The sequence below is a fragment of the Camelina sativa genome, chromosome 15 (genome assembly GCF_000633955.1).
Source record: "Camelina sativa cultivar DH55 chromosome 15, Cs, whole genome shotgun sequence".
Taxonomy (NCBI): domain Eukaryota; kingdom Viridiplantae; phylum Streptophyta; class Magnoliopsida; order Brassicales; family Brassicaceae; genus Camelina; species Camelina sativa.
In genome coordinates this window covers 8,057,487-8,079,518 of record NC_025699.1, presented here as the reverse complement: position 1 = coordinate 8,079,518, position 22,032 = coordinate 8,057,487, and the positions used below count along the sequence as shown (strand labels likewise).

Genomic DNA, 22,032 nt, shown 5'->3' with positions numbered 1-22,032 from the left:
TCTGTGATATTTTAATAATAAAGCTTCAGTTACACATCAATATTATTATTATTTTACGCGTTACAATATTATTTTTAGACAGAAACAACAATTTATCAATCTATCTATCTCTTTCTGTTCGGTTCTAATCTCTCTTATCTCTGTCTTTAGCCAATGGCAAATCTGACCTTAGAACTCAACATTTACTCTGCAAAAGATCTTGAAAATGTCAACCTTATCACCAAAATGGACGTATACGCCGTCGTTTCTATCAACGGCGATGATTCTCGGAAGGACGAAAAAGAGAAAACTCCCATCGATCGAACCGGTGAATCTGAGCCTACGTGGAACCACGCCGTTAAATTCTCCGTCGATCAGAGGTTAGCTTACGAAGGGCGTTTGACCCTCGTCGTGAAACTGGTCTGCGATCGGGGGATCTTCGGAGACAAAGATCTCGGAGAAGTCCAAGTCCCGGTTCTTGAGCTTCTCCATGGCTCTACGCCGTCTCCGTCGTTTAACCGTAACGGTCAGGGGATGATGAGATTTGTTACGTATCAGGTGAGAACTCCGTTTGGGAAAGGTCAAGGCTCGCTGACTTTTTCGTACCGGTTTAATACGCCGACGTTTGAACCGGATTCGCCGGTTTCATCGTCGTCACCGGTTTACACGAATCCGATTCATACACCTCCCGATTTGCCAGCGACGACGACGACGACGATGACTTATCCTCCTCCGCCGTCGTCTGAAGCTAGTTTCTATCCACCTCTATCGTCAATTGAACATCCGCCGTCGCCTCAGCCGCAAGGATACTCCACACCACCGTACCCGAACCCGAACCCGTATCAGTACAATTCTCATTATCCGGCACAGCCAATCAACATTTACCCGCCGCCTCCGTCACCCTCCGCCTCGAACATATATCCTCCGCCGTATTACAGTACTTCTCCGCCGCAGCATCAATCGTATCCGCCGCCTCCCCGTCATTCGTACCACCAAACGCAACCGACACATTCATTTCACGGGTACGCGCCGTCGTCTCCGCAGAATCATCACGGGTACGCGCCGTCGTCTCCGCAGAATCATCACGGGTACGCGCCGTCGTCTCCGCAGAATCATCACGGGTGTATTTATCCTCCGCCTTCACCGTCTACGCATAATCGACATGGGTGTGTTTATCCTCCGTCACCACCGACAACAAGATACGGATACGGTAGTCCGACAACGACAACGCAAGGGCCGCAGAAGAATAATAATAAAACAGGGCTTGGGCTTGGAATGGGAGCTGGGCTTCTGGGAGGAGCATTGGGTGGGCTCTTACTCGGCGATTTAGTGTCTGACATTGGCTTTGATTTGTAATATACTCATTTTTTATTGCTGTAAACAAAACAAAAAAGCCAAAAGTACAATTTTGATTACAAATAATGTCGGGTCCATAACTCAGTAAAATCTATATTAACATTTTTGAAATACATTTAGTGTTTTATTCTTAAAGTTATATGTATTTAAAATATTATTTACAAACTTAATTTTTAAAAACTTTCTAAAAATAACATCATTTCAGTTTTTGTTTCCTAAATATTTTACATTTTATTCCAACCAAAAATAAAAAACAGCAATCAATATTATATAGAGACATAAACTATAATATATTTTCCATTTTATTTTCCAAACCTGTGAGTTTTGTTTCTAACGTAAGAAGAACTTTGATTCCTAATTATTTAAATATTATAATTAATATACATATAAATTTAATAAAATTTAAAATTTTATGAATATGTAAAATTAAAGAAATTTAAAATACTATATAATGTGGTTATAAAAAGGACATGTTGGAATTAATAAAATATTTTTAAATATGTGCTAACAAGGGTTAAATCCTCATTTTATTATTTACCAACACTATAAATATTATAATATCTAACATAGAAAATAAATTTGTTTTACCTAAAATTGTGTAAAATAATTAATTCATTAGAAAAAATGTGACTTAATCACATCATATAAATGACTTATTATGTATTTAGATCCCTTATTTTTTGTTATAATAATTAAAAATTGAAATAGAATCTCAAAAACTAAACAAAATAAACTAAATATAATAAACAAATGGTCATATAATATATTATAGGTTAAAATTAATATAAATATTTAGTCGCACAAGCGGCCAGAAAATTAGGTCAGTTCTCTATTTATAAAACATCTAATATTTGACAAAAAAAATTGAATATAAAATAATAACAATAAAACTATATGCACGCGATGTACCGCGGGTTAAAATCTAGTAATGAAATAATTGTGCTATATTTCATTGGACTTGAATGAACCCTTTTCGCTTATTGATTTGATCCATCCGCATCCGCATTGTAATTTGGCTCATGCATGAATTTGTAAAGACGGCGGACAACAAAACTTAGCTCATGAAGAGAGTAATGGTCCTAATGGATAAATCGTCCAACAAGTCTTTAAAACTGATTACGATCAAACAGTACTTAGCCATGTGAAGCTTTTTAATTAACTAATGAGAGATATCTGAATTGAGATTTGAAGTTTGATAAACATGTGTACATATGATAACCAAGCAATAGGTTAAATGGTTATATATAAATATATTACGATGTGAAGAAAAAAGGTTATAACCAAACAACCTTTTTTGTATTATATTATATGTACCGCGGGTTAAAATCTAATACAATTCAATTTGAAAAAAAATTTGTATTATTATATATGCAAAAATAAAAACCTACAAAAACATAAACACAAATTCAAACAAGGAATATAATTGAATGAGGGCCATGGATGGAAGAAGACATTATTATTAGGAATTATTATTGTTAGTGTAATGATCAAAAATTTATTCAGGATCAAACTTCAACCAAATAATAAGATTTGTGGATTAAACTTTTACTTCTTCCCCATTACTAATTATGATCGATAGAAAATTAAATATTTTCCGGATGTGTCATATGAAAAAACCGTCACCCTATAAAATGATGGTCTGTTGTTTCAACTCTCTCAGTTTCTCCAACATTCCCAACTTTCACTTTCAGCTTCTCCTTAATCGTTAATGTCACTTGGACATCAACAAGAAGTTCGCATACAAAAAAGGAAAGATAGAAAAGCTCTTCAAGCAAGCAGAAAACTAAAGCTCAAAATGGTGGAAAGGGGTTGGTGGCTCCCAAAAACCACCACAAGGATGAAGAATAGTTAGGGGATGACTAACCCCGTCGTAAATAGTCAAAACATCATTTGTCCTTGAAGGCATAAATTGAGCCCGTTTTATGCGTGGGTTTCATGGGCCATTTGTAGTAGGATTTTTTCTAATGATTCCTCCTTTGTTCACCCCTAAAGAAAAAAGATAATACTAACGTCAAAAAGAGAAGAAAATACTGCTATTATTTAAGTAATGATATATATAGAGTATAGACTGACAAAGAGTGTACAAAGCGATAACACCCTACAAAAATAGTTAGTGGATAAAATAATTCATTTCTTGGTGAAAAATTCTGGGAGGAACATCATTGACACCACACCACTATTCTCTCTTTTTTTTATTTCCCTGATATGACATTCAATTCACGAGTTGTTTTTGTTCCTTTACTCCTGAGTCGGCTACTTTTTAATTGGGATGCTTTTGTGTACTCTTGAAATCACAACCGTCGCGTTTGCTGTATCTCTATTCAGCTCCTACGGCTACGATTTAAAAGCCGGATTTAAAAGCCGGAATTTAAACCTTATCGTACGATCTAAATATCTTGTGCAAGTGTTACATGTGTCCACTGTCTAGTTTGTCTGCGCGGATCTAGTTTTTAACACTATTTTTTATTCATTTTCTCACTTTTAACACTTGACCGGTGATGAGATCAAGTATAAGTAGTGCGGTTAGGTTTTAACCATGGTTAAGGTTTTTGTCAGACAATGAGGGAAGAAAGTCACGGAGTTGGGTAAAACGGAGACAAGATATGACTAGAGTAGAGACACACACCTTCGTTAAGAGTTTCCCAAATCACCCTTCCTTACTTGACCGGAACTCTTCACTCTCGAATTTTCTACGGTCGGCTTTTTCGTAATATCGCTGTCACCCTGGTCACACGTACGTGGGAGAGACATGTACATTCCTTTCCCCCCTCGTGAAAAACCAAACAAATAGTAGCTTCAATCAAAGCTTTGGTTTGAAATAAGTTCTTGATTTACGCAGCAAAATATTATAGTATTGATGAAAGGACCAAACGCAATTCTGTTTTTATCAAATACTATGTTAGTTTTGTAGATTTGGTGTTGTTTATTTGTTTTGAGAATATATTTTTTTTAGATTATGACAAGTTAACAGTTGACTATTTGCTTGGTTAGGGAAAGGAAATAGAAGTAAAATATACCATCGTAATCCACACGTACACATTGTTTTTAACTTTTGACAAAAATAATTGATTAGCTACCTAACAAATTGACATTTTCGTTTCTCTTATTATGAGGCAAGTTCAAATAAAATAAATTACATATATTTCACTGAGACGCCATGCAGAGTCGTGTGCTTACACAATGCTCTCCCCATCTCTTGAGTTCTCTCAATTTAATCTTCCCATGCGGTTCATTTAGTATATGCTGAACAGAAAAAGGAATATTTAAAGTTTTTTAGATCGGTAAAAATACAATATTAAAGTTTCATATTACAAAAATGTCTTTAAAAAGTATAGGGATATGTGTCTTATGGACAGTAGATAAGAGAGTGGTCCTTAACAGACCATGAATTATGGGATCTTCTTCCCCTTATTAGTTCCTTTATTGTTATTTAATTTTTCTTATTTTTTTTATTTTAAATGGTCGTCAAGTTGTGTATTGGATTTATGCATTTAATTATTTTTCTAATCCGTATAAACTTGTTAGAAACCGAAACAGCACCCTTTGCTTCTTTCACTAGACAAACCCTTAATTAGCGATATTTGAGGCAGAAAAAAAGACAAGGTTGCGTGTGTTTTACTCCAAAAAACCCTTTCTTTTATTTACTGTTTTCTTTTTTTTTTTTCCATGGTCAAGAACAATTACTGTATCATGGTCAAGAACAATTACTGTATTTTCTTGGTAATGTTAATAAGGCTATCTTTATAGAGAAAACATCGAGAGTGTTCTTAGTCCAAAAAATTAGAAAAATAATGAATAGTGGCATAAGAACACCAAGATCAGTTCTTGATGTAGAACTGATTTTGGCTCAATTCTAAGCTGACGTGGCAAGCTGTGAATGAATACAATTTTTTTTAAACAATGTTTTATAAATTAAAAAAGGATTTGATTGAGAATATATAGAATAAATTTGGACATTAAACTATGTATTAATTAAATAAAATGTTTGTATTCTTTAATTAAGTAATATGTTTGTTTTTTTTTTAATGTTTTTTTTTATTTCATAAAATTTTGGTATTGTATTTTGAATTTTAGTAAAAGTTTTATAAGTTTGCAATTTAAATATTATTTTATAAGTTTTTATAATTGTAATATGTTTAACATATTATATTATTAAATTTTATGATCTTAAACATGTTCTCCCAATAACTAACTTTTTAACAAAAGATCTTAACTACTGATGTTACATTATTTTCATAATATATTTACTCTAATAGCACCCAAAATAGTTCCCGTATAAAGATGTCCTTATATGTCATTTTTGTTGTTTTATATTTTCAACTTTTGGGGTTTAGGAGTAAAAGTGGAGTCACTCTACTCTGCTTTTACCCTTTTTTCTTTTCTTTTCTTCATACAAATCCAAATTTTCTTTTCTATGTATCCCTAATTTTTCTCTTCGCGTCCCTTTCAGAATCTGAAGTAAGAGAGAGAGAGAAAGAAAGAACAAATTGAAAGGAAAAAAAAAAAAGAGGGGAAGGCTGTGTGAGAGATAACCCACCAAAGCGTGCACGAGAGAGGAAAAAAAAAGAAAGCTTTTGATTTGTATAAAATCCCACCACACTTCTCTTAGCATACCTTCATAACACATCTCTCTTTCTTTTTCTCTCTCTCTCTCGCTCTCAGTTTTGTGGGATTGTTTCTTTTTTAGGGTTTTCTCAGGTCTTTTGTCTTTTAAAGGGTTTGGTGAATTCGCTAAGGTTTCTTCTTTTTGTATCTCTCTCTCTCTATCTATCTGTCGTACGTCTCCCCTTGTAAACGAAGCTATAAGATTTCAATCTCATCCCTAGTTAGACCTGAGAGAAGGAATCTTGTGTTGATCAATGGAAGGTTGTCCAAGAAACAGAGAGATCGGTCCAAAACTTCTTGATTTGATTCCACAAGGAAGAAAATGGTATCAAGAAGACAAGAACAACATAGATCAGGAGAAGAAACTTGAGCTAAGGCTTGGACCACCTGGTGGTGATGAAGAAGACCATTCAGCGATGAAGAAGAAGAACAACAACACAGAGACAAGAAACATAAAGATGGAATCAGAAGACAAATCTTTCCAGGGTTTCAACAGCAATCACTTCTCTTCTTCCAACAAAACCTCTCAGAAAAGGTATAATCATCTTTAAAGCCCTCACTGTTAAAGTTTTCTTACTGCTTCGAGAGATGAGATTATTCTATTTGGAACATTAGGGACCCATCTCCTGCAATCTCTATTGGTTCTTTTCACCTTCACGTGTTAGAAGTTTAAAGTTTTACTCTGTTTTTGTCGTTTGGTAATAACATATATGTCTTTTGTTTCTTTTTGATGTCTTGGCTTAAAGAACCGCTCCTGGTCCAGTAGTGGGTTGGCCTCCGGTTCGTTCATTCAGAAAGAATCTAGCGAGCACAAGCTCTTCAAAGTTGGGAAATGAATCCTCACATGGAGGTCAAATCAACAAGAGTAATGATGATGGTGAAAAGCAAGTTGAACCTAAGAGAGAAGGAATGTTTGTGAAGATAAACATGGATGGTGTTCCTATTGGTCGTAAAGTTGATCTCAATGCTTACAATAGCTACGAACAGCTCTCTTTTGCCGTTGACAAACTCTTCAGAGGTCTACTCGCAGGTTTAAATCTTAATCTCAAATCTATTTTTTAATGTTCTTAAATATTGTTTCTTGTGTGTACTAAGTCTATGTTATTGGTTATTAGCACAAAGAGAGAGCTCTGGTGGTGAAGGAGAAGAGAAACCTATAATTGGATTGTTAGATGGGAAAGGAGAATTTACTTTAACCTATGAGGACAATGAAGGGGACAAGATGCTTGTTGGGGATGTTCCTTGGCAGTAAGAATCTTTTTCACCTTTTCTTCTCTGAATCTGATTCAGTGTTTTGCAGAATTAGATTCTTGATCACATAACAACAAAAACATCTCAGCTTTTTTTATTACTACTAGTAGTAGTATTCAAATTGATTATTCTTTATAGAAAGAATAGAATTTTTGTTTGGAGCTTTGTCTAATACCATTTCTTTTTCTTGCATACTAACTAATATATCTAATCTTTTGTCTAAACCTAGAATGTTCGTTTCATCTGTGAAGAGACTGCGTGTGATTAAAAGCTCTGAGATTTCATCTGCCTTGACATGTAAGCTTATGTTCTCATGTGTTTAAGTTTAGATGATTTATTAAAGGTATATGACTAAAAGGGTTTACTATGTGTATATTATGCAGTTGGATGCAGTAGTAAGCAAGAGAAGATGAGGCACTGAAGAGTGTTATAGAAACTACTATTTCAGACAGAGGGTCTCACAGCTTATAAATGTACATCTGGTTTTTGTTATATATATAAGAGATAATCATTGTGTTTTGTCCAAAGAGACAATTTGATCTGATCTGATATTCCCATGTCTTCTAAGACACTTTGGACGATGAGATTACAGAAGCGATCTGTGTTTAAAAGCCGTTTAATTAATTTAAAGGAGATAATTAGAACATAGTAATAATTATCTCATGTCTGCCAGAATCTTTTCGGAAAAAAGTATGAAATTTTTATTCTCTGTAAAAAAGCTCTTTTTAACTTTTGTTCCTTCCAACTTTGGCTATACGACCTTTTAATCATGTAAAAAGCTGGGAAAGAAAGGCCATTATTGTTATGTGTGTATTTACTATTGAACCTGAGTATGTATGTACATAAGAGGATAAGATTGGAAGTTGAAAACTCAAAAAGACTTTTTCAGAATGATCAGTCCATATCGATAATTTTGGTGGCTATCATCTCTTTTGTTGTATAGGTAGAATTTAGCAGCTTTTTATCCTCACTTTTAATCATACATACATTGTATGTAAACACATTTCAATGTATCCACATATATATTGGACCGTTTTCTTGGTGGGCCGAGTGAAAAACATCACAAAGAAATAGAACAACTGTTTGATTTAGCACATTGTTTTCATGTTCAATCAAATAACAACGTTAAGGCATAAGTGTGCCGACTTAAATTCATTGAAAGTTTCATCCGAAGTTGTCGCCGTCTCCGGCCATTAACAGTTAAAAAATATGACCATTGTGCAGCCAAAAAACTATACTAAATAACTTTTGGATATCAATATACAATATTAGCTAAGTTTTGAAGTTCTTCTACACTTTGTTGTAAATAAGTTGTATATGGGTTACGATTGTGTGCTAATCAAGTGGTCTAAGACTGAGACCACAGTTACTTAACTCTTAACATAGAAGACCAAACTCATCAAGGGGTTGTTGGTGACATTGAAGATTCATCCATCAGACTCATCAACTCTAGTCCACGACCACAATAGGAAGACAAATTTTCAAACAAAAGTAAACATTTTCTGAACACATTTAAAGCGTATACCCGCTATTTACTGTCTTAGAAATATCAATTTTAGTTTTATTTCTTTTCTTTTTAATTTATTCTCGAATGTCTTACAACGTTTGGAACCTACATACATATTTTCATTGGTTATAATCTTCAATTTCTTATCAAGCATGAGGAAAAACTAAAGAGGAACAACACTAAATTTGAAAAGAAATTTGAAAACTACACTTAATATTATAGTAATTTGCAAACTACACATTTTGAAATGAAAATGGACAGAAATACCTTTATTATTAAACAATTTTAACAATTAAATAAAAAACAATAAAAACTTAATTTATATTTAAAAATAAATCAACTTTAAAAATAAATTACTTTTTAAAATTGTTAAATTCAGAATAAATTATTTAATAATTTAAAATTATAACAAAAAGTATTTATTGTATTTTAAATAATGATTACATCAATCAATTTTTGATCTTAAAATTTTGAATAAATAAAAGAATTTAAATATTTTTATTATTTAGATTTAAATTTATTTAAAATAAATAATTCCAGATTACAATTTATAATATATATATATATATATATATATATATCAATGTTTTAGACTTATTTTATCAATGATGATTTATTTATAATGTCGACTTTTTGAACTATTGTTTTGTTTTTGACTTCTGTTGACTTAATTATCTTCATCATCGACTTACATTAAAACAGTTGACTTATGTTATGGCTAGTGGACTTATAACATAGTCGATTTGTTTAACAAGTGACTTATTTTTTTTGTTCATCGATTTATATTTGTTTTCTGTTGATTTGTTTATTTATTGTTGACTTATTATATTCTATATTGATTTATTAATAAGGTCGATATTTTAAATGGTTGACTTAAATTTAATTTTTGTCGACTTATTTAATTTTTCGTCGATTTATTTTAAAATTGTCGACTTGTTTTTTTGTTTGATTGTTTTTTTACCAAAGTCGACTTTTGATGATGTTGACTTATTTGTTTTGTTTGTTGACTTATATTTTTTTTTCCGTCGATTTGTTTGGTCTTAGTAGACTTACTTCATTTTAACTTGACTTATTAATATGATTGATTTTTTGAACTGTCGACTTATATTTTATTCCTGCTGATTTATGTTTTTTCTTTGTTGACTTATATTAAAAAGTCAATTTATTCTTTTAATAATTGATTTGTTATATAGTCGATTTGTTTGAACTGTTGATTTATTTTCTAAAATCTCACAATTTTTTATTATTTTATTAAAGTTAACAATTTTCAAAATAAATTAAAATATATGATTATTTTTCAAAACTTTTTTATTAAATGAAAAAACTAAAGAATTATTAGTGAATTATACATTTATTTAAAACTAATATTATCTAAAACATTTACTAAAAATAAATGGAAAAAAATAATTATAATTAATTTTATTTAATTTTTATATACTAAAATTTTAAAATTAAATTACTAAATAATACCGAATTTTTAAATTTTTAAATTTTAAATAATTCTAAAAATAAAACTTTAGCAAAATTCTGAATATCTAGTTTACACAATGTTTTTATAAATAATTTTTTCAAATGAATTAATTTAATTATATTTTATTTATTTTAATTTAATTTGTAATTGAGGATAATATAGTCATTTAGTAGAATACATAAAGTACACTTCAAAGACTAAAAAAATTTAGTATAGATTTCAAATTCCCTATGAAGTTTGAGGTATGTATTCAAATTTTTTCTTCTTTTTATAAAGCAGTAATAACAGCATGAGTAGAAAAGTTGTTGTTGGGGGTTTGGGAGAAAATACCGAATGACATGAAAAAGAAAAAATGATAGGAATAAACATTTTAATTTTTCAGATTAGTCTTTTTCGTTGAGACATGCCTAACTCACATAGCAATGTGAGACTTATTACTTCTTCAAATAAAGGATCCCTTATCTATTCATTTAATATATATGTACATGATTGTGATGGTTTTTGTCCACCACTGCAGCAAAGAAATTGAACTTTGAACACGTATGCTTAGCTATCAAATAAAAAAACTTATATACATATCACATATGTCGACATAAACTTATTTCTCATGACCAATAAATTATTAACTGGCTGGATTTCTAACTCGTTAAATCAAAAAAAAAAAAAAAACGATATGCAATGGTTCTTGGTAAGGTACCAATTTAGTTTCGTCAGTTGATTGTCCATTGTGTGGCGAGGCTGAATACAGGCGAACACTGATTTTTGTTAAGACTGTTTGCCATTTAACTTAAACCTATAATATAACGAATAGTACTACTCAATAATTCTCTAGTCAAAATTTAAATGCTATAAGGTAAGACTTGAGCCACTAGAAAATTTGGTAGCACCTAAAAATTTATTATTTTATATACATAGATATATAACACTACATACTAATGGCTCTCCTACTGGTAACACCTAAAAACGCTGTTTACAATGGAAAATAATTCTCCGACATACTCTTTAAACGTAGAGAACACTAACGACTTTATCTTGTAAAACAGTAGGTACATTTGGCCCACATCAAGAAAAACAGTAAAAGGTTTCTTCAACATGATTCATCTGTTACACTAGAGTCATGTCTACCTTACCTTACGTACAATTATGAATACATCTATATACTGATATACACATATATTGTCGTGATGATAAACAGGTTAGTTATTGTAGTGGAGTTCTCTGGTTATTAATGGTAAAAAATTGCTGTGGACACTCGGGCTAGGTCGATCGGTCTATAAGTTTCTGTCGTTGATGATCCCTTACACATTTATAATCTTTCCATGTGCGCATTGTGAGAATCTATCTCCATTTTAATTTATATGTATGTATATTAGTTTATTAGAAAATGAAATATATGGATTTTGAGAAAGAGAACTCAAAAGAAGCGATTATGGGTTTTGACTAGAGACAAGATTCTCCAATATAAAGAGTACTCATCAAGTGGAGGCGCCCATAACTGCTGAATTTGTATATATGTTATGTTTCTAAAGAATAATGAAATGGAGGGTTGAAACCCTTCTCCAATGCCCATCCCACTTAGCTCTCCCACATGATGACCCTTTGAAAGTTTTTAAAAACGTGTATGAGAAAAAAAATTACGCTGCAAAAATAATGCAAGTTTGTAGAAAACAAGACTCGACAAAAGCGCCGATTTCTTTGAATGATAAACAATCACAAATAAAAGAAAACCCTAGAAGTTTAATAAAATTGGATATAACAACTGTTAATTTTATATATATAAGAAAAATATATGACATGTCAATTGTATAAAAAGAATGATATATTTGCTATATATTAGGAAAATGAATTGATAATACAACAGCAAAAAGCCAAAACAAAAGAACACAGATACGGAGATCAGTCTTTCCACAAAGTAAGCTTATACAGTAGTTCTTGATTTTACTATTTCAAAGATCTTTTATTAAAATGTGTGAAACGTACCAGCAATAAGACAATGATGAGTGTTCTATTCTACTCACGAGCCGAAGTGAACATATCAGATCAATACAGTTTTCTCTTCAAAATAAAATAAAATAAATGTACACAAAATCAATACTGCTCTAATTAGCCTACGAAGGGCATAACTGCAAGATATCATAAGCAGAAAGAACGAAAGAAGAAGAAAGTATTTTTCAAGTTGTGATGGACCTATCGAATTACTTGTGTGCTCATATTGTAAATTTGTAATCATTGAGTTATATGAATAAAATGTTTCTGTGACTAAAAAGGGTCCCTAAGTAATCGAGTGCTTCTAGAAACATCATTTTGACATATAACAGCTTAATGACTTGTTCGTTTCATCGTTTAAACTTTATTCATAAGTTCTCTATGTTCCTTTTATTTTAAGTAGAAATATGGTTTGGGGATGGTAGTCTTGTAAATTTAAGCGGTCACCAGAGAAATTTTTGACAAAGAGACAAAAAAAAACTATGTCTTCTTATTGGTCTGTCTTCTTCTTGAGAACGTAGCAAGAGACATAGTGAGTCTATTAGTTTCGGTAAGGAAGAGGAAGAGACAGAAGACGCAGATGTTCTTAAGAGATGGCCTGAAGAAGATAACTTTAAGAGTGCCAATGTCGTAAAAGGGGTCTTATGGCACACAGGGTGAAGTCAGGCAAAACAAGAAAAGAAAATAAAAGGTAAATATCTTATATACTGTATTTTTTTTTAAGTCTACGGTTGATTAGGATATTGATTTGGATATACGTTCTTGTAATGTGTGTGTTAGGCTGGTAGCATATAAATGGAGAGCTTGAAGCTCATTATGATTATGTTCTCACATGTAGACTACATTTCTTCTCTATATATACGAAGTTGTAATATTCTTCATGATACAACCCATATTGTTATGCAGTTTAAGCTAAGTGAAGGCTGTTAGTTAATTAATTTATTACCTTTGTTGGATTGATTTACTGTACCATGTTCGTCGTTCTTTTTTCGATTTAAAGCTACCGCAAGAAAATCAAACCTCACATAGCCTCTTATAAAATAACAAATTTGAAGCTTTTTTTGTCAAGTCGGTTTGCAAAATAACTTAAGACCTTTTAACTTTGAGTTTGATTTGGAACCGGTTTGACACTTGTGTTCTTGGAAACTTTTTACCGTAAAACAGACGGATTAAGCCAGTAAGAATTACTACTAATAATAAAACGGATTAAGCCAGTAAGATAATTTTGCCGTGTGTAACCAAAATTATAAAGTCTTTATAATGTAAGCTCGTGCGCCCATTGAGAACGTACTCATATCCCATACTGGGCTGTAACGGGAGTACGGGACAATCCAATACATTATTGGGTTAAACATGGGAGTGCACTCTCCGTCACACCTAAAATGGTTTACAATGCATTTTTTTTTCTTTATGAAGAGAAATTGAAGAGGGCTGATTTAATTAGTGTCTTAGCGAAAAACACAAAAATAAAAAAAAAATGTTTGCACTTGTTTAAGTAACTAACTCCAAAACAAACCACATTGAAACACACTGACCTAAAACAAAGCCGAATTACATTATTGTCGTTTAAGGTGGATTAACTGAATGCTGTCAAAAAAAAAAANGTGGACTAGTTGAATCGGACTGAACACAAACCAAATTAAAGGAAAAAAAAAATACGAAACTCAACCTTAAACGACAAATGATTGTACATCGTGGGAGAACAATTTGTAGTTCCGAAAGCTTTTTTGCAGGCCAAAATATTAAATCGTTACTCTTCTCGTATAGCCATATTGGCATGGAGCATGCTAAATCCACTTCAATAATTATATTCGATTTCTGCTGAGTTGATCATATCGTCCTAAACTCTTGCCAAAAACTATTTTATTTTAATCGTTGTTATTACGTCTCACCTAATTATACTCAGATCGAACTAAGGAAATAGTCTTGTCACAAATCTAGGTATTACTGATAAATAAGAAAGGTACAATATGGTATGGTAAAAAGAAAAAATTGTTTGTCAATTGTCACGGTGAACGAAGTTATTGATCAATTTATAGTGGATGAAAATATATACTAACTTTGCACCCGTGGAATTTCTATAACGACTCTAGGAATCTAAAATTAGTATGACTTTGTACCCAAAACCAAATAAATCACACCCAAAAAAGTAGTACAAAGAAAAAAACGTTAAAAAGGTACATTGTTTCACAAAGTTAACTTCATTTCTCGAGGTAGTAGACAAACCCCGATACTACTACTACTACTACCTTCTTTGATTGGTAACAGAAACTCATCATTAATTCATAAAGTTTCAACTTTTTATTATAGTTTCCAGATTCACATATTCGTTCCTTACCAAGCCACACTTCTCGACACGAGCATAAACCTTAGCTATAATGATGGAAACAGCTTAGTCAAGTCAACGTTCGTCGACCACGGCCACATATATATGTACTGTAGATTATTATTATTATTATTTTTTTTTGAATGTTAGATTAGTTTTGCACTTATATCATTAACTTCTCATGATCTCATTCCATTTGTAAACCAGACTTGATTTTAGAAATAAGTCAAGACAAATCAATGTAGCGTAATATACGCTTTAATACCAAATCAAACGGATTAATTAGTGATTATGGAAATCAATAAGATCTCTTACCTTAAGAAAAAAGTTTCTATTTAAGTTAGCATGTCAATGTACATACTATATATTGTAATAAATAAAAAAGGGATTATGTGGGTTGAGGAAAGGAAATGGGAATAATTAAGTTAAGTAACAACGGGATTTACGAGAAGGGTATCTCTAAAACCGAGTAAGAACACAATGCTCCATAAAGACAAATTTTTTTATATTACTCAATACTATACTTAACAAATTGCTAAAGGGAGAGAAACATCACCACAACACTTTTGAATCTTTGAAGAAGGTGAGTTTATTTATAGTTTTAATCTGTAAATAGAAAAAATATAAATTACTCTGCTCGTCTTCATTGTTTGTCTGCAGATCCGTGTTCCGTTGTGGCTTGAATTTATATTTTTCTTTAGCATAATTAAAAAAAAATCATACTAGTAAAAAAAAATTCGATTAATAGAAAAATTAGAGAGCGCTCCATCTTTTGTCTCTCCATGACATCATTTTGTCTTGTAATTCAGTTCTTCACGAGGTTGTGTCAGATCCATTTTTATTTTATTTATAAATATTTTACCTTACTTCTTTCTTCCCATCCTTTTCAAAACAATAATTATTCACAGCCCTAAAATCTAGACACTGTGTTAAAAAAATATTCTGTAAATCCGTATTTACAGTATTTCTCTTAACATTTTTTTTTTCAAATTTTTCTGAGTAAATGATTCCTACTTTTCGTGTTTCAAAAAGGATGATTACAACTGTTGTCAGTTCATTGAAATTGAAATTCAAGGTATTTTGACTATTTTCAAATGAAGTAACTGTTTGTCTTACAATTACAGAACTAGAAATATTAACTGTGTTCTATCTTTTTCTTCATAGTAGTAATTATTTTCTTGAGCAAACAAATCAAAATCTTTAAATATTCTAAAGTTTTATTTTGCTGAATAAAGCAAGTTACCTTAAACCTGACGCTTAACCTTTTGTTAATATGTTAATTAGTTTTCCAATTATAAAATACGGTACCTTATATTTGAAGCTATATCGTATAATCAAAAGTTTTTAGCCTTCTTTTACCAAACGGTGCATTTAAAAACAAAAATTCTCCATAGCAAATGTACAGAACTTAGTTTTTATAATCAACTTATTTGTCCTTTGCTCAAGTTTAAATTCAAATAATACTTTATATATAAATGGTTTTGTTACTTGATATATTTATTTTTCAAGAACCTATCCATCTCTCTCTCTCTCTCTCTCTCTCTCTCTCTCTCTCTCTTTCTTGAAGTTCCTCTTATCTTTTTTTTTTTCTAACAGTTCTCCTTTCACAAAACATCACACTGTGTCTTCAGTTTCAGTGCCGTAAAATTTGTTTTCCTCTTCATTTCTTTGTATACGAACAAGTTCTTCTAGGTGTTTTTGATTTGTCGTCACCTCTGAATCGTTTCAAGAAAACATCTTTGACCGTGTTGTTTTAGAGTTCGAAGTGGAAGAACAAAGATGGGTAGAGCTGCGAGATGGTTCAAGGGTATCTTCGGTATGAAGAAGAGCAAAGAGAAAGAGAACCGTGTCTCCGGTAAAGGTGGAGGAGAAGCTGGTGGGTCAGACATTCACCGGGAAGTTTTCCAAGCAGACTCAGTCTGGCTCAGAACTTACCTGGCGGAAACAGACAAAGAACAGAGCAAACACGCCATTGCGGTTGCTGCCGCCACAGCCGCAGCAGCAGACGCAGCGGTTGCAGCTGCTCATGCTGCCGTAGCGGTGGTGAGGTTAACAAGTAACGGAAGAAACGGAGGATATTCCGGCAGGTGTGAAGTTACCGGGACCACAATGGAGCGGTGGGCCGCCGTGAAAATCCAATCAGTCTTCAAGGGTTATTTGGTAAATTCCTATAAACCCTCTTTTGTTTTGTTTGACACAAAAAGATGGAATTGTGCCATGTGGGTATCGTTTAGATTCGACAAAACTTAAGAAAGTATGTCTGTACTTTACTTGCTTCTTACACATCTTCGTTAATGTAACAGTACAAGACACACACACACACCTTTGCTAATTTCAAGAATTTTTTTGTGTATATTCATTTTTTTTTTTCAGATTAAACCGCTAATGTGATTTTTGATTGATTTTATTTGGGTCTAAATTACTTTGTATTTTTTTTTGTTTATAGGCGAGAAAAGCGTTACGAGCATTGAAAGGTCTAGTGAAGCTACAAGCTTTGGTGAGAGGATACTTAGTCCGTAAACGCGCCGCCGAAACGCTTCATAGCATGCAAGCTCTCATCAGAGCTCAAACTGGCGTTCGTTCTCAACGCATGAACCGCTCTCTCGCCAGAGACAACAGCATGTTTCATCCTCGACACTCACTTGTAATAACCGTTTGATTTCTTCTAATCATCTTTGTTCAACTTAATCTCTATCGTCGAACTTAAGCTCTTGAATTGGTTGATTATATAACAGGAGAGGTTAGACGATTCAAGAAGTGAAATCTATAGCAAGAGGATATCAATCTCTGTTGAGAAACAGAGTAACAACAACAATATTGCGTATGATGAGACCAGTCCCAAGATTGTGGAGATTGACACTTACAAGACGAAATCAAAATCCAAGAGAATGAGTGTGGCTGTATCTGAGTGTGGAGATGATTTCATCTATCAAGGCAAAGATCTCGAATGGAGTTTTCCGGGAGAAAAATGCAAGTATCCTACTGCTCAAAACACTCCAAGATTCTCGAATAATCATCACTACTACACACCACCCTCACCGGCGAAAAGCGTTTGCAAAGACGCTTGTTTTAGGCCGAGCTATCCTGGTATGATGACACCAAGCTATATGGCTAATACGAAGTCGTTTAAGGCTAAGGTGCGTTCGCATAGTGCACCAAGACAACGTCCTGATCGAAAAAGATTGTCACTTGATGAGATTATGGCGGCTAGGAGTAGTGTTAGCGGCGTGAGGATGGTACAACCACAACTACAAACAGAAACACAAACGCAAACGCAAACGCAAACACAGCAACGTTCTCCTTGTTCGTATGATCATCAGTTTCTTCAGGACGCTAGATTCTATAATTAGTAAGAAACGTTATTTTCGTCCTTAAAGGAAATATCGTCATAGCATTTGACTTTTTCATTGAGGACTTTTAATTTTTCTCTTCTTTTTATTTTATTTTCTCCCTTTTTTTTCGGGTTCTTACTTTTGTAAATGTTTGCTTTTGGGAAAAAATTAAAAAAAAAAATTTAGTCATCTTACTACTACATACGACCTCTTCACCATGGCATTCTCATGCATTAGAGAAGTAAGAAACTACTACATAGAACAAAAAATTTCATGTACATCGCCAAAAGGTTTAAGGTTATACAGTATAATCCAAGGTAAAAGTTAATTTAGTTATTGGTATTGGAGAATTTGAAATTCAAAGATGTGAGTAATCGAGAGAAGATATTATTTTTAATAACTAAATATGATGACGAAATGAAGTTGAAATTTGCAATAAATTTAGAATCCATGTAGCGTCAGACAAGTACGACATGACGTTATCATTATTGTGACTTTTTTCAAAATCTTTTTTTTTGTAATGTTTTCTACTAGTATATGACTATATCTAATAGTAATCATTTTTTAAAACAACCACGGGATATGATTGGTTCATGCCGATACGTGTTTACGTCATCATATTCGTTCTTCTGAAACCCAAAACTTAGAATAAAATAACACATCAACGGCTTTTGATAAGCAGTAAAATAATTTACCTCGTAATCTGCCTAAAAGATTCCCTCATATAGCCTTTTTTATTAAGGTTTTCTGTAATTAAGCACCTTAATCATAGTTTAGAATTGTATTCATCATAATGTTACTACTACTTTGAAAATATTTTATGTATTTAGACTTGCTCTATCTTTAGTGGCCTATGTTTCCCAACATTTTTAAATTGATACTGAAGATGGAAAAAGTTGGTAAACGTATCAATCCACATTATTCACGAACTGAAGAGACAAAAATAAGCAAAGAAAATAGAGATTGGAGACAAAAAAAACTTGTGAGATATCTCCAAAAAAAAAAAGGCTTTCCTTCTTTATTTTACAGGTCCCAAACTCTACTATCTTCTTATGCAAAAGATCTTATTGCTTCAATGAAATCTTTTGCTTACGGAGTCATAGCTTGGAACTTTCAACACTGTACACCAAACCAAACACAAGAAAAATTGGATTAAGTTTGCAATGTTGAGGGTGAAAAAGTGAGATGATTGTATTGCTCATTACCTTCTCCGAAAGATGCCATAGTCAAAGGCTTTGTTATAACCTTGCTAGTGAAATCTGCAATGTCCTTTAAGGTGAGTTCGTCTACTGTCGTTAAGAATTGGTCAACTGGTTTCCTGCAAATGTGTTAGGTAAAAACATAAAACACGGTTAGAGAAATGTCTGGTTACTAATAACCAGTTTAAAGGTTGGTACGTGTGTATATGTACCTCTCTCCGTATGTAAGTATCTGTCTACCTATGTCTTCTGCTGCAATCATCTGCAAGCAAATCACACAAAACAATTTAAAACTCCATTATAAAGTCTCACACTCATGGCTTAAAAAGAAGAGGTGGAAAGTTATGAGTGAACCTACCCGAGATTCAAGATTCATCAGAATCGCAGATTTCGTTGCTGCCTTGGCCCGATCAAGATGTTTCTGATCAACTGCCAAAAAAACCAAAGTAAAATAGTATGGTTTATATATGTAAGTTTCAACAATAGAAGAGGAAGAAATCTTAAAAGAAAATTTAAAAAACCTCGTCCTTCAGCAACAGCTTTTATTTCATCAGCTACTAATTCAATTCCTCTCGAAGCAAAGTCAGGAGTCTGCAACCCAAAATAATTGTAACTTGTAAGCAACCATAGATTCCAAATACCGTGCTTAAACGGTGCTAACTTAACTCACCGTGCAACCATAGATTCCAAATAATCCGGTATTGTTAAAGACGCTACTGAATGCTGTGCATGATTGAACCTCCGGATATTCGTTCAAAATGCGAAGATCTGCATCCAGACAATAAGGATTATCATGTTTATCATCATCATGACTAACTAATGAACTTACGATAAAAAAAACATGAGAGTTTAAAACACTAGAAGGAGCCACTAGTAAAAGAAACACATCCAGAGACTTACAGAGCCAAGAGTGCATTCCCTTTCCAGGGCCTCCCGCAGAGAATGAGCCACCTCCTCCCATAAGCATCTAATAAGAAGAATTACATCTTCCACCATTATTATCTTAGCATGTGAAAGATCAAGTATAAGTATTTGAGTTAGTCACCTGAAGAACAGTTGCAATAATAGCTTCCTTCTCGTTATTCCATCCTGGCACTTCAAAAGCGAGTGCAAAATGTGTAGCCTGAGAATGAGACAAAAAGAAGAAAGAAATGAGGAACACTCAAAGAAGCACATTGAAAGGAACACAACATATATAAATCATATTAGCACCTCTCCACCAGTAAGTTTACGGAAATCTCCACCGACATATTGAGACTTTGGCTCCGCTGCTCGTGTTACATTAGGAAGGTCAGAAAGTAATGGCTCAACCACTTTTAGAAGTTCTTCATGGTCAACTCCACTAGCTGCTAGTACCATTCGTGAAGCAGTGTAATTCTCCTGAAATTTCCAATACTAAATGAGAAGAAAGCCACTTACACGAAATCAAAAGCTAATATTACTAATTCCAGAGAAGAATGCAATTATCTCTTGTCTTAAAGGTTCTTACAGAAACAAACTCCTCCAAGACGTCTCCAGTCAATGCAATAGATTCAGGTGCGTACAACGGATTTGCCAGAGCCCCAGAGTAACCAGCAGAATGAACCGCCTCCAAGAGAAAGCCCATAGGATTCTTTTCAAATTCTCCAATCTCCACCTTCATTTTTCTGAGCTGCCAGAAGGAAAACGATAGGAACTGAAATGTCAAAAGAAAGAAGTTTTCCTTTGGTTTTAGTGAGATCAATGCAACATGACATTTATTACCTCTTCATTCACTTCCCAATCCAAGAAAGCAGGGTTCCTCACACTATCAATAAGCACTTCAACCATTTCAGGAACATAGGTTTTGAGAGCATCGATTGTGTAACCCATCTGCTCTCGTGATGCAGAGGCTGAAGTATTACCTCCCATAGCCTCAATCTCCCTTACAAGGCGAAAATGGCTTCTGTTCAATGTACTCTTGAAAGCCATCCTTTCAAGCAAGTGTGTCACTCCACGGGAATAAGGCGTCTCATAAATCGAACCACAGTCAACGTATAAACCAATGGAAGCCGCTGGATTCTAAAAAAAAATTCACAAAACATAAACCACTTTGCAATCTCAATAGTTTCACCAAGAAGTTGATGTAGGGGATTACTTAAAAAAGAAGCACTCACCGAAGACATCTCAGTGGCTATTTTAAGACCATTGGAAAGAGTAGTGGTCTTAAGTTTTTCAGGGGCAACATGATCAGCGAGTGGTGGTGGAAGTGAGACACCAGCCAAGGGAATGTCCATAGGAGGAAGCGAACTAGAGGAGCCCCCAGTTAGCCAGCTGAAGAAACCTGGTTTCAAAGAAGAACTCGCTGCAACAGCACTAGAACTTGCATAGCGAGAAGCCCGCAAATTGTGGTTAAGAATGCCCTGTAACACACACAAATCCTATGCATTGTTAAGCTTTTGTCTCAATAGGGACCAAAAAGATGGCTAATTGATTGCAAGATAGATACTTTTCATCCAAAATGTAGGAAAATCTAAAACTAAAGATTGACAATTTAACATTGATAAAAATTAAAACTTTGGAAACAGAGATCATTTACTAAATCTTAAAGAGCATGAAACCATAAAGATAAAGCTGAATCAAGATCTATAAGAATCTATGAGACCTTTTAATCCATATCCATACATACAAATTGTTCACACAAAACTCAAGCGTTTTCCTAAAAAAAAAAAACAAATTTAATGGTAAAAGTTGGAGTAAGACAATGACCTTAAGGGCCTTAGTTCGTGAAGCTGCCATGCGGTACATGGTGACTGAGAAACCCTAGATCGGTCAGATGAGTACCGGCGTTTGTTGCTGACGACGGGAGAAGACAGAGACAGAGAGAAAGGCCGAGTCAGAGCTGAATAGAGAGAGAGGAGAGAGAGAGAGAGAAGCCAACGATAAAGGCTTTCTAATTACGTTGACTGGATCTTACTATTATGGGCCCAATAATTCCGGCCCAGAGAGTTTATATTAAAAACGAATTTAAAACCCATGAAATGTAATGGTGTATATTTCAA

The 22,032-nt window shown here is 33.3% G+C and overlaps 4 protein-coding genes and 1 long non-coding RNA gene across 5 annotated transcripts; 4 read left to right on the top strand and 1 right to left on the bottom strand.

The window, feature by feature from the left end:
• Positions 36–1,464, top strand: LOC104745987 (protein SRC2 homolog). The gene is made up of 2 exons (XM_010467377.1): positions 36–1,001; positions 1,035–1,464. The coding sequence occupies exons 1-2, from the start codon at positions 154–156 to the stop codon at positions 1,333–1,335; spliced, it is 1,149 nt and encodes a 382-aa protein (XP_010465679.1). The 5' UTR covers positions 36–153; the 3' UTR covers positions 1,336–1,464.
• Positions 5,783–7,837, top strand: LOC104745982 (auxin-responsive protein IAA26). Its single transcript, XM_010467371.2, has 5 exons — positions 5,783–6,475; positions 6,687–6,970; positions 7,056–7,188; positions 7,421–7,488; positions 7,575–7,837. The coding sequence occupies exons 1-5, from the start codon at positions 6,195–6,197 to the stop codon at positions 7,610–7,612; spliced, it is 804 nt and encodes a 267-aa protein (XP_010465673.1). The 5' UTR covers positions 5,783–6,194; the 3' UTR covers positions 7,613–7,837.
• Positions 12,524–13,179, top strand: LOC104745981. Its single transcript, XR_760801.2, has 2 exons — positions 12,524–12,846; positions 12,936–13,179. It is a non-coding gene; the product is annotated as an uncharacterized LOC104745981 (long non-coding RNA).
• Positions 16,002–18,013, top strand: LOC104745980 (protein IQ-DOMAIN 14-like). The gene is made up of 3 exons (XM_010467370.1): positions 16,002–16,641; positions 16,928–17,125; positions 17,217–18,013. The coding sequence occupies exons 1-3, from the start codon at positions 16,261–16,263 to the stop codon at positions 17,829–17,831; spliced, it is 1,194 nt and encodes a 397-aa protein (XP_010465672.1). The 5' UTR covers positions 16,002–16,260; the 3' UTR covers positions 17,832–18,013.
• On the bottom strand, positions 18,661–21,891 carry LOC104745979 (probable mitochondrial-processing peptidase subunit alpha-2, chloroplastic/mitochondrial). Its single transcript, XM_010467369.2, has 13 exons — positions 21,740–21,891; positions 21,148–21,393; positions 20,756–21,052; positions 20,502–20,663; positions 20,225–20,392; positions 20,058–20,135; positions 19,913–19,979; positions 19,683–19,780; positions 19,534–19,603; positions 19,371–19,441; positions 19,225–19,274; positions 19,019–19,131; positions 18,661–18,932 (listed from the first exon to the last, which is right to left on the bottom strand). Exons 1-13 carry the CDS (start codon positions 21,776–21,778, stop codon positions 18,886–18,888), a joined length of 1,506 nt encoding a protein of 501 aa, XP_010465671.1. The 5' UTR covers positions 21,779–21,891; the 3' UTR covers positions 18,661–18,885.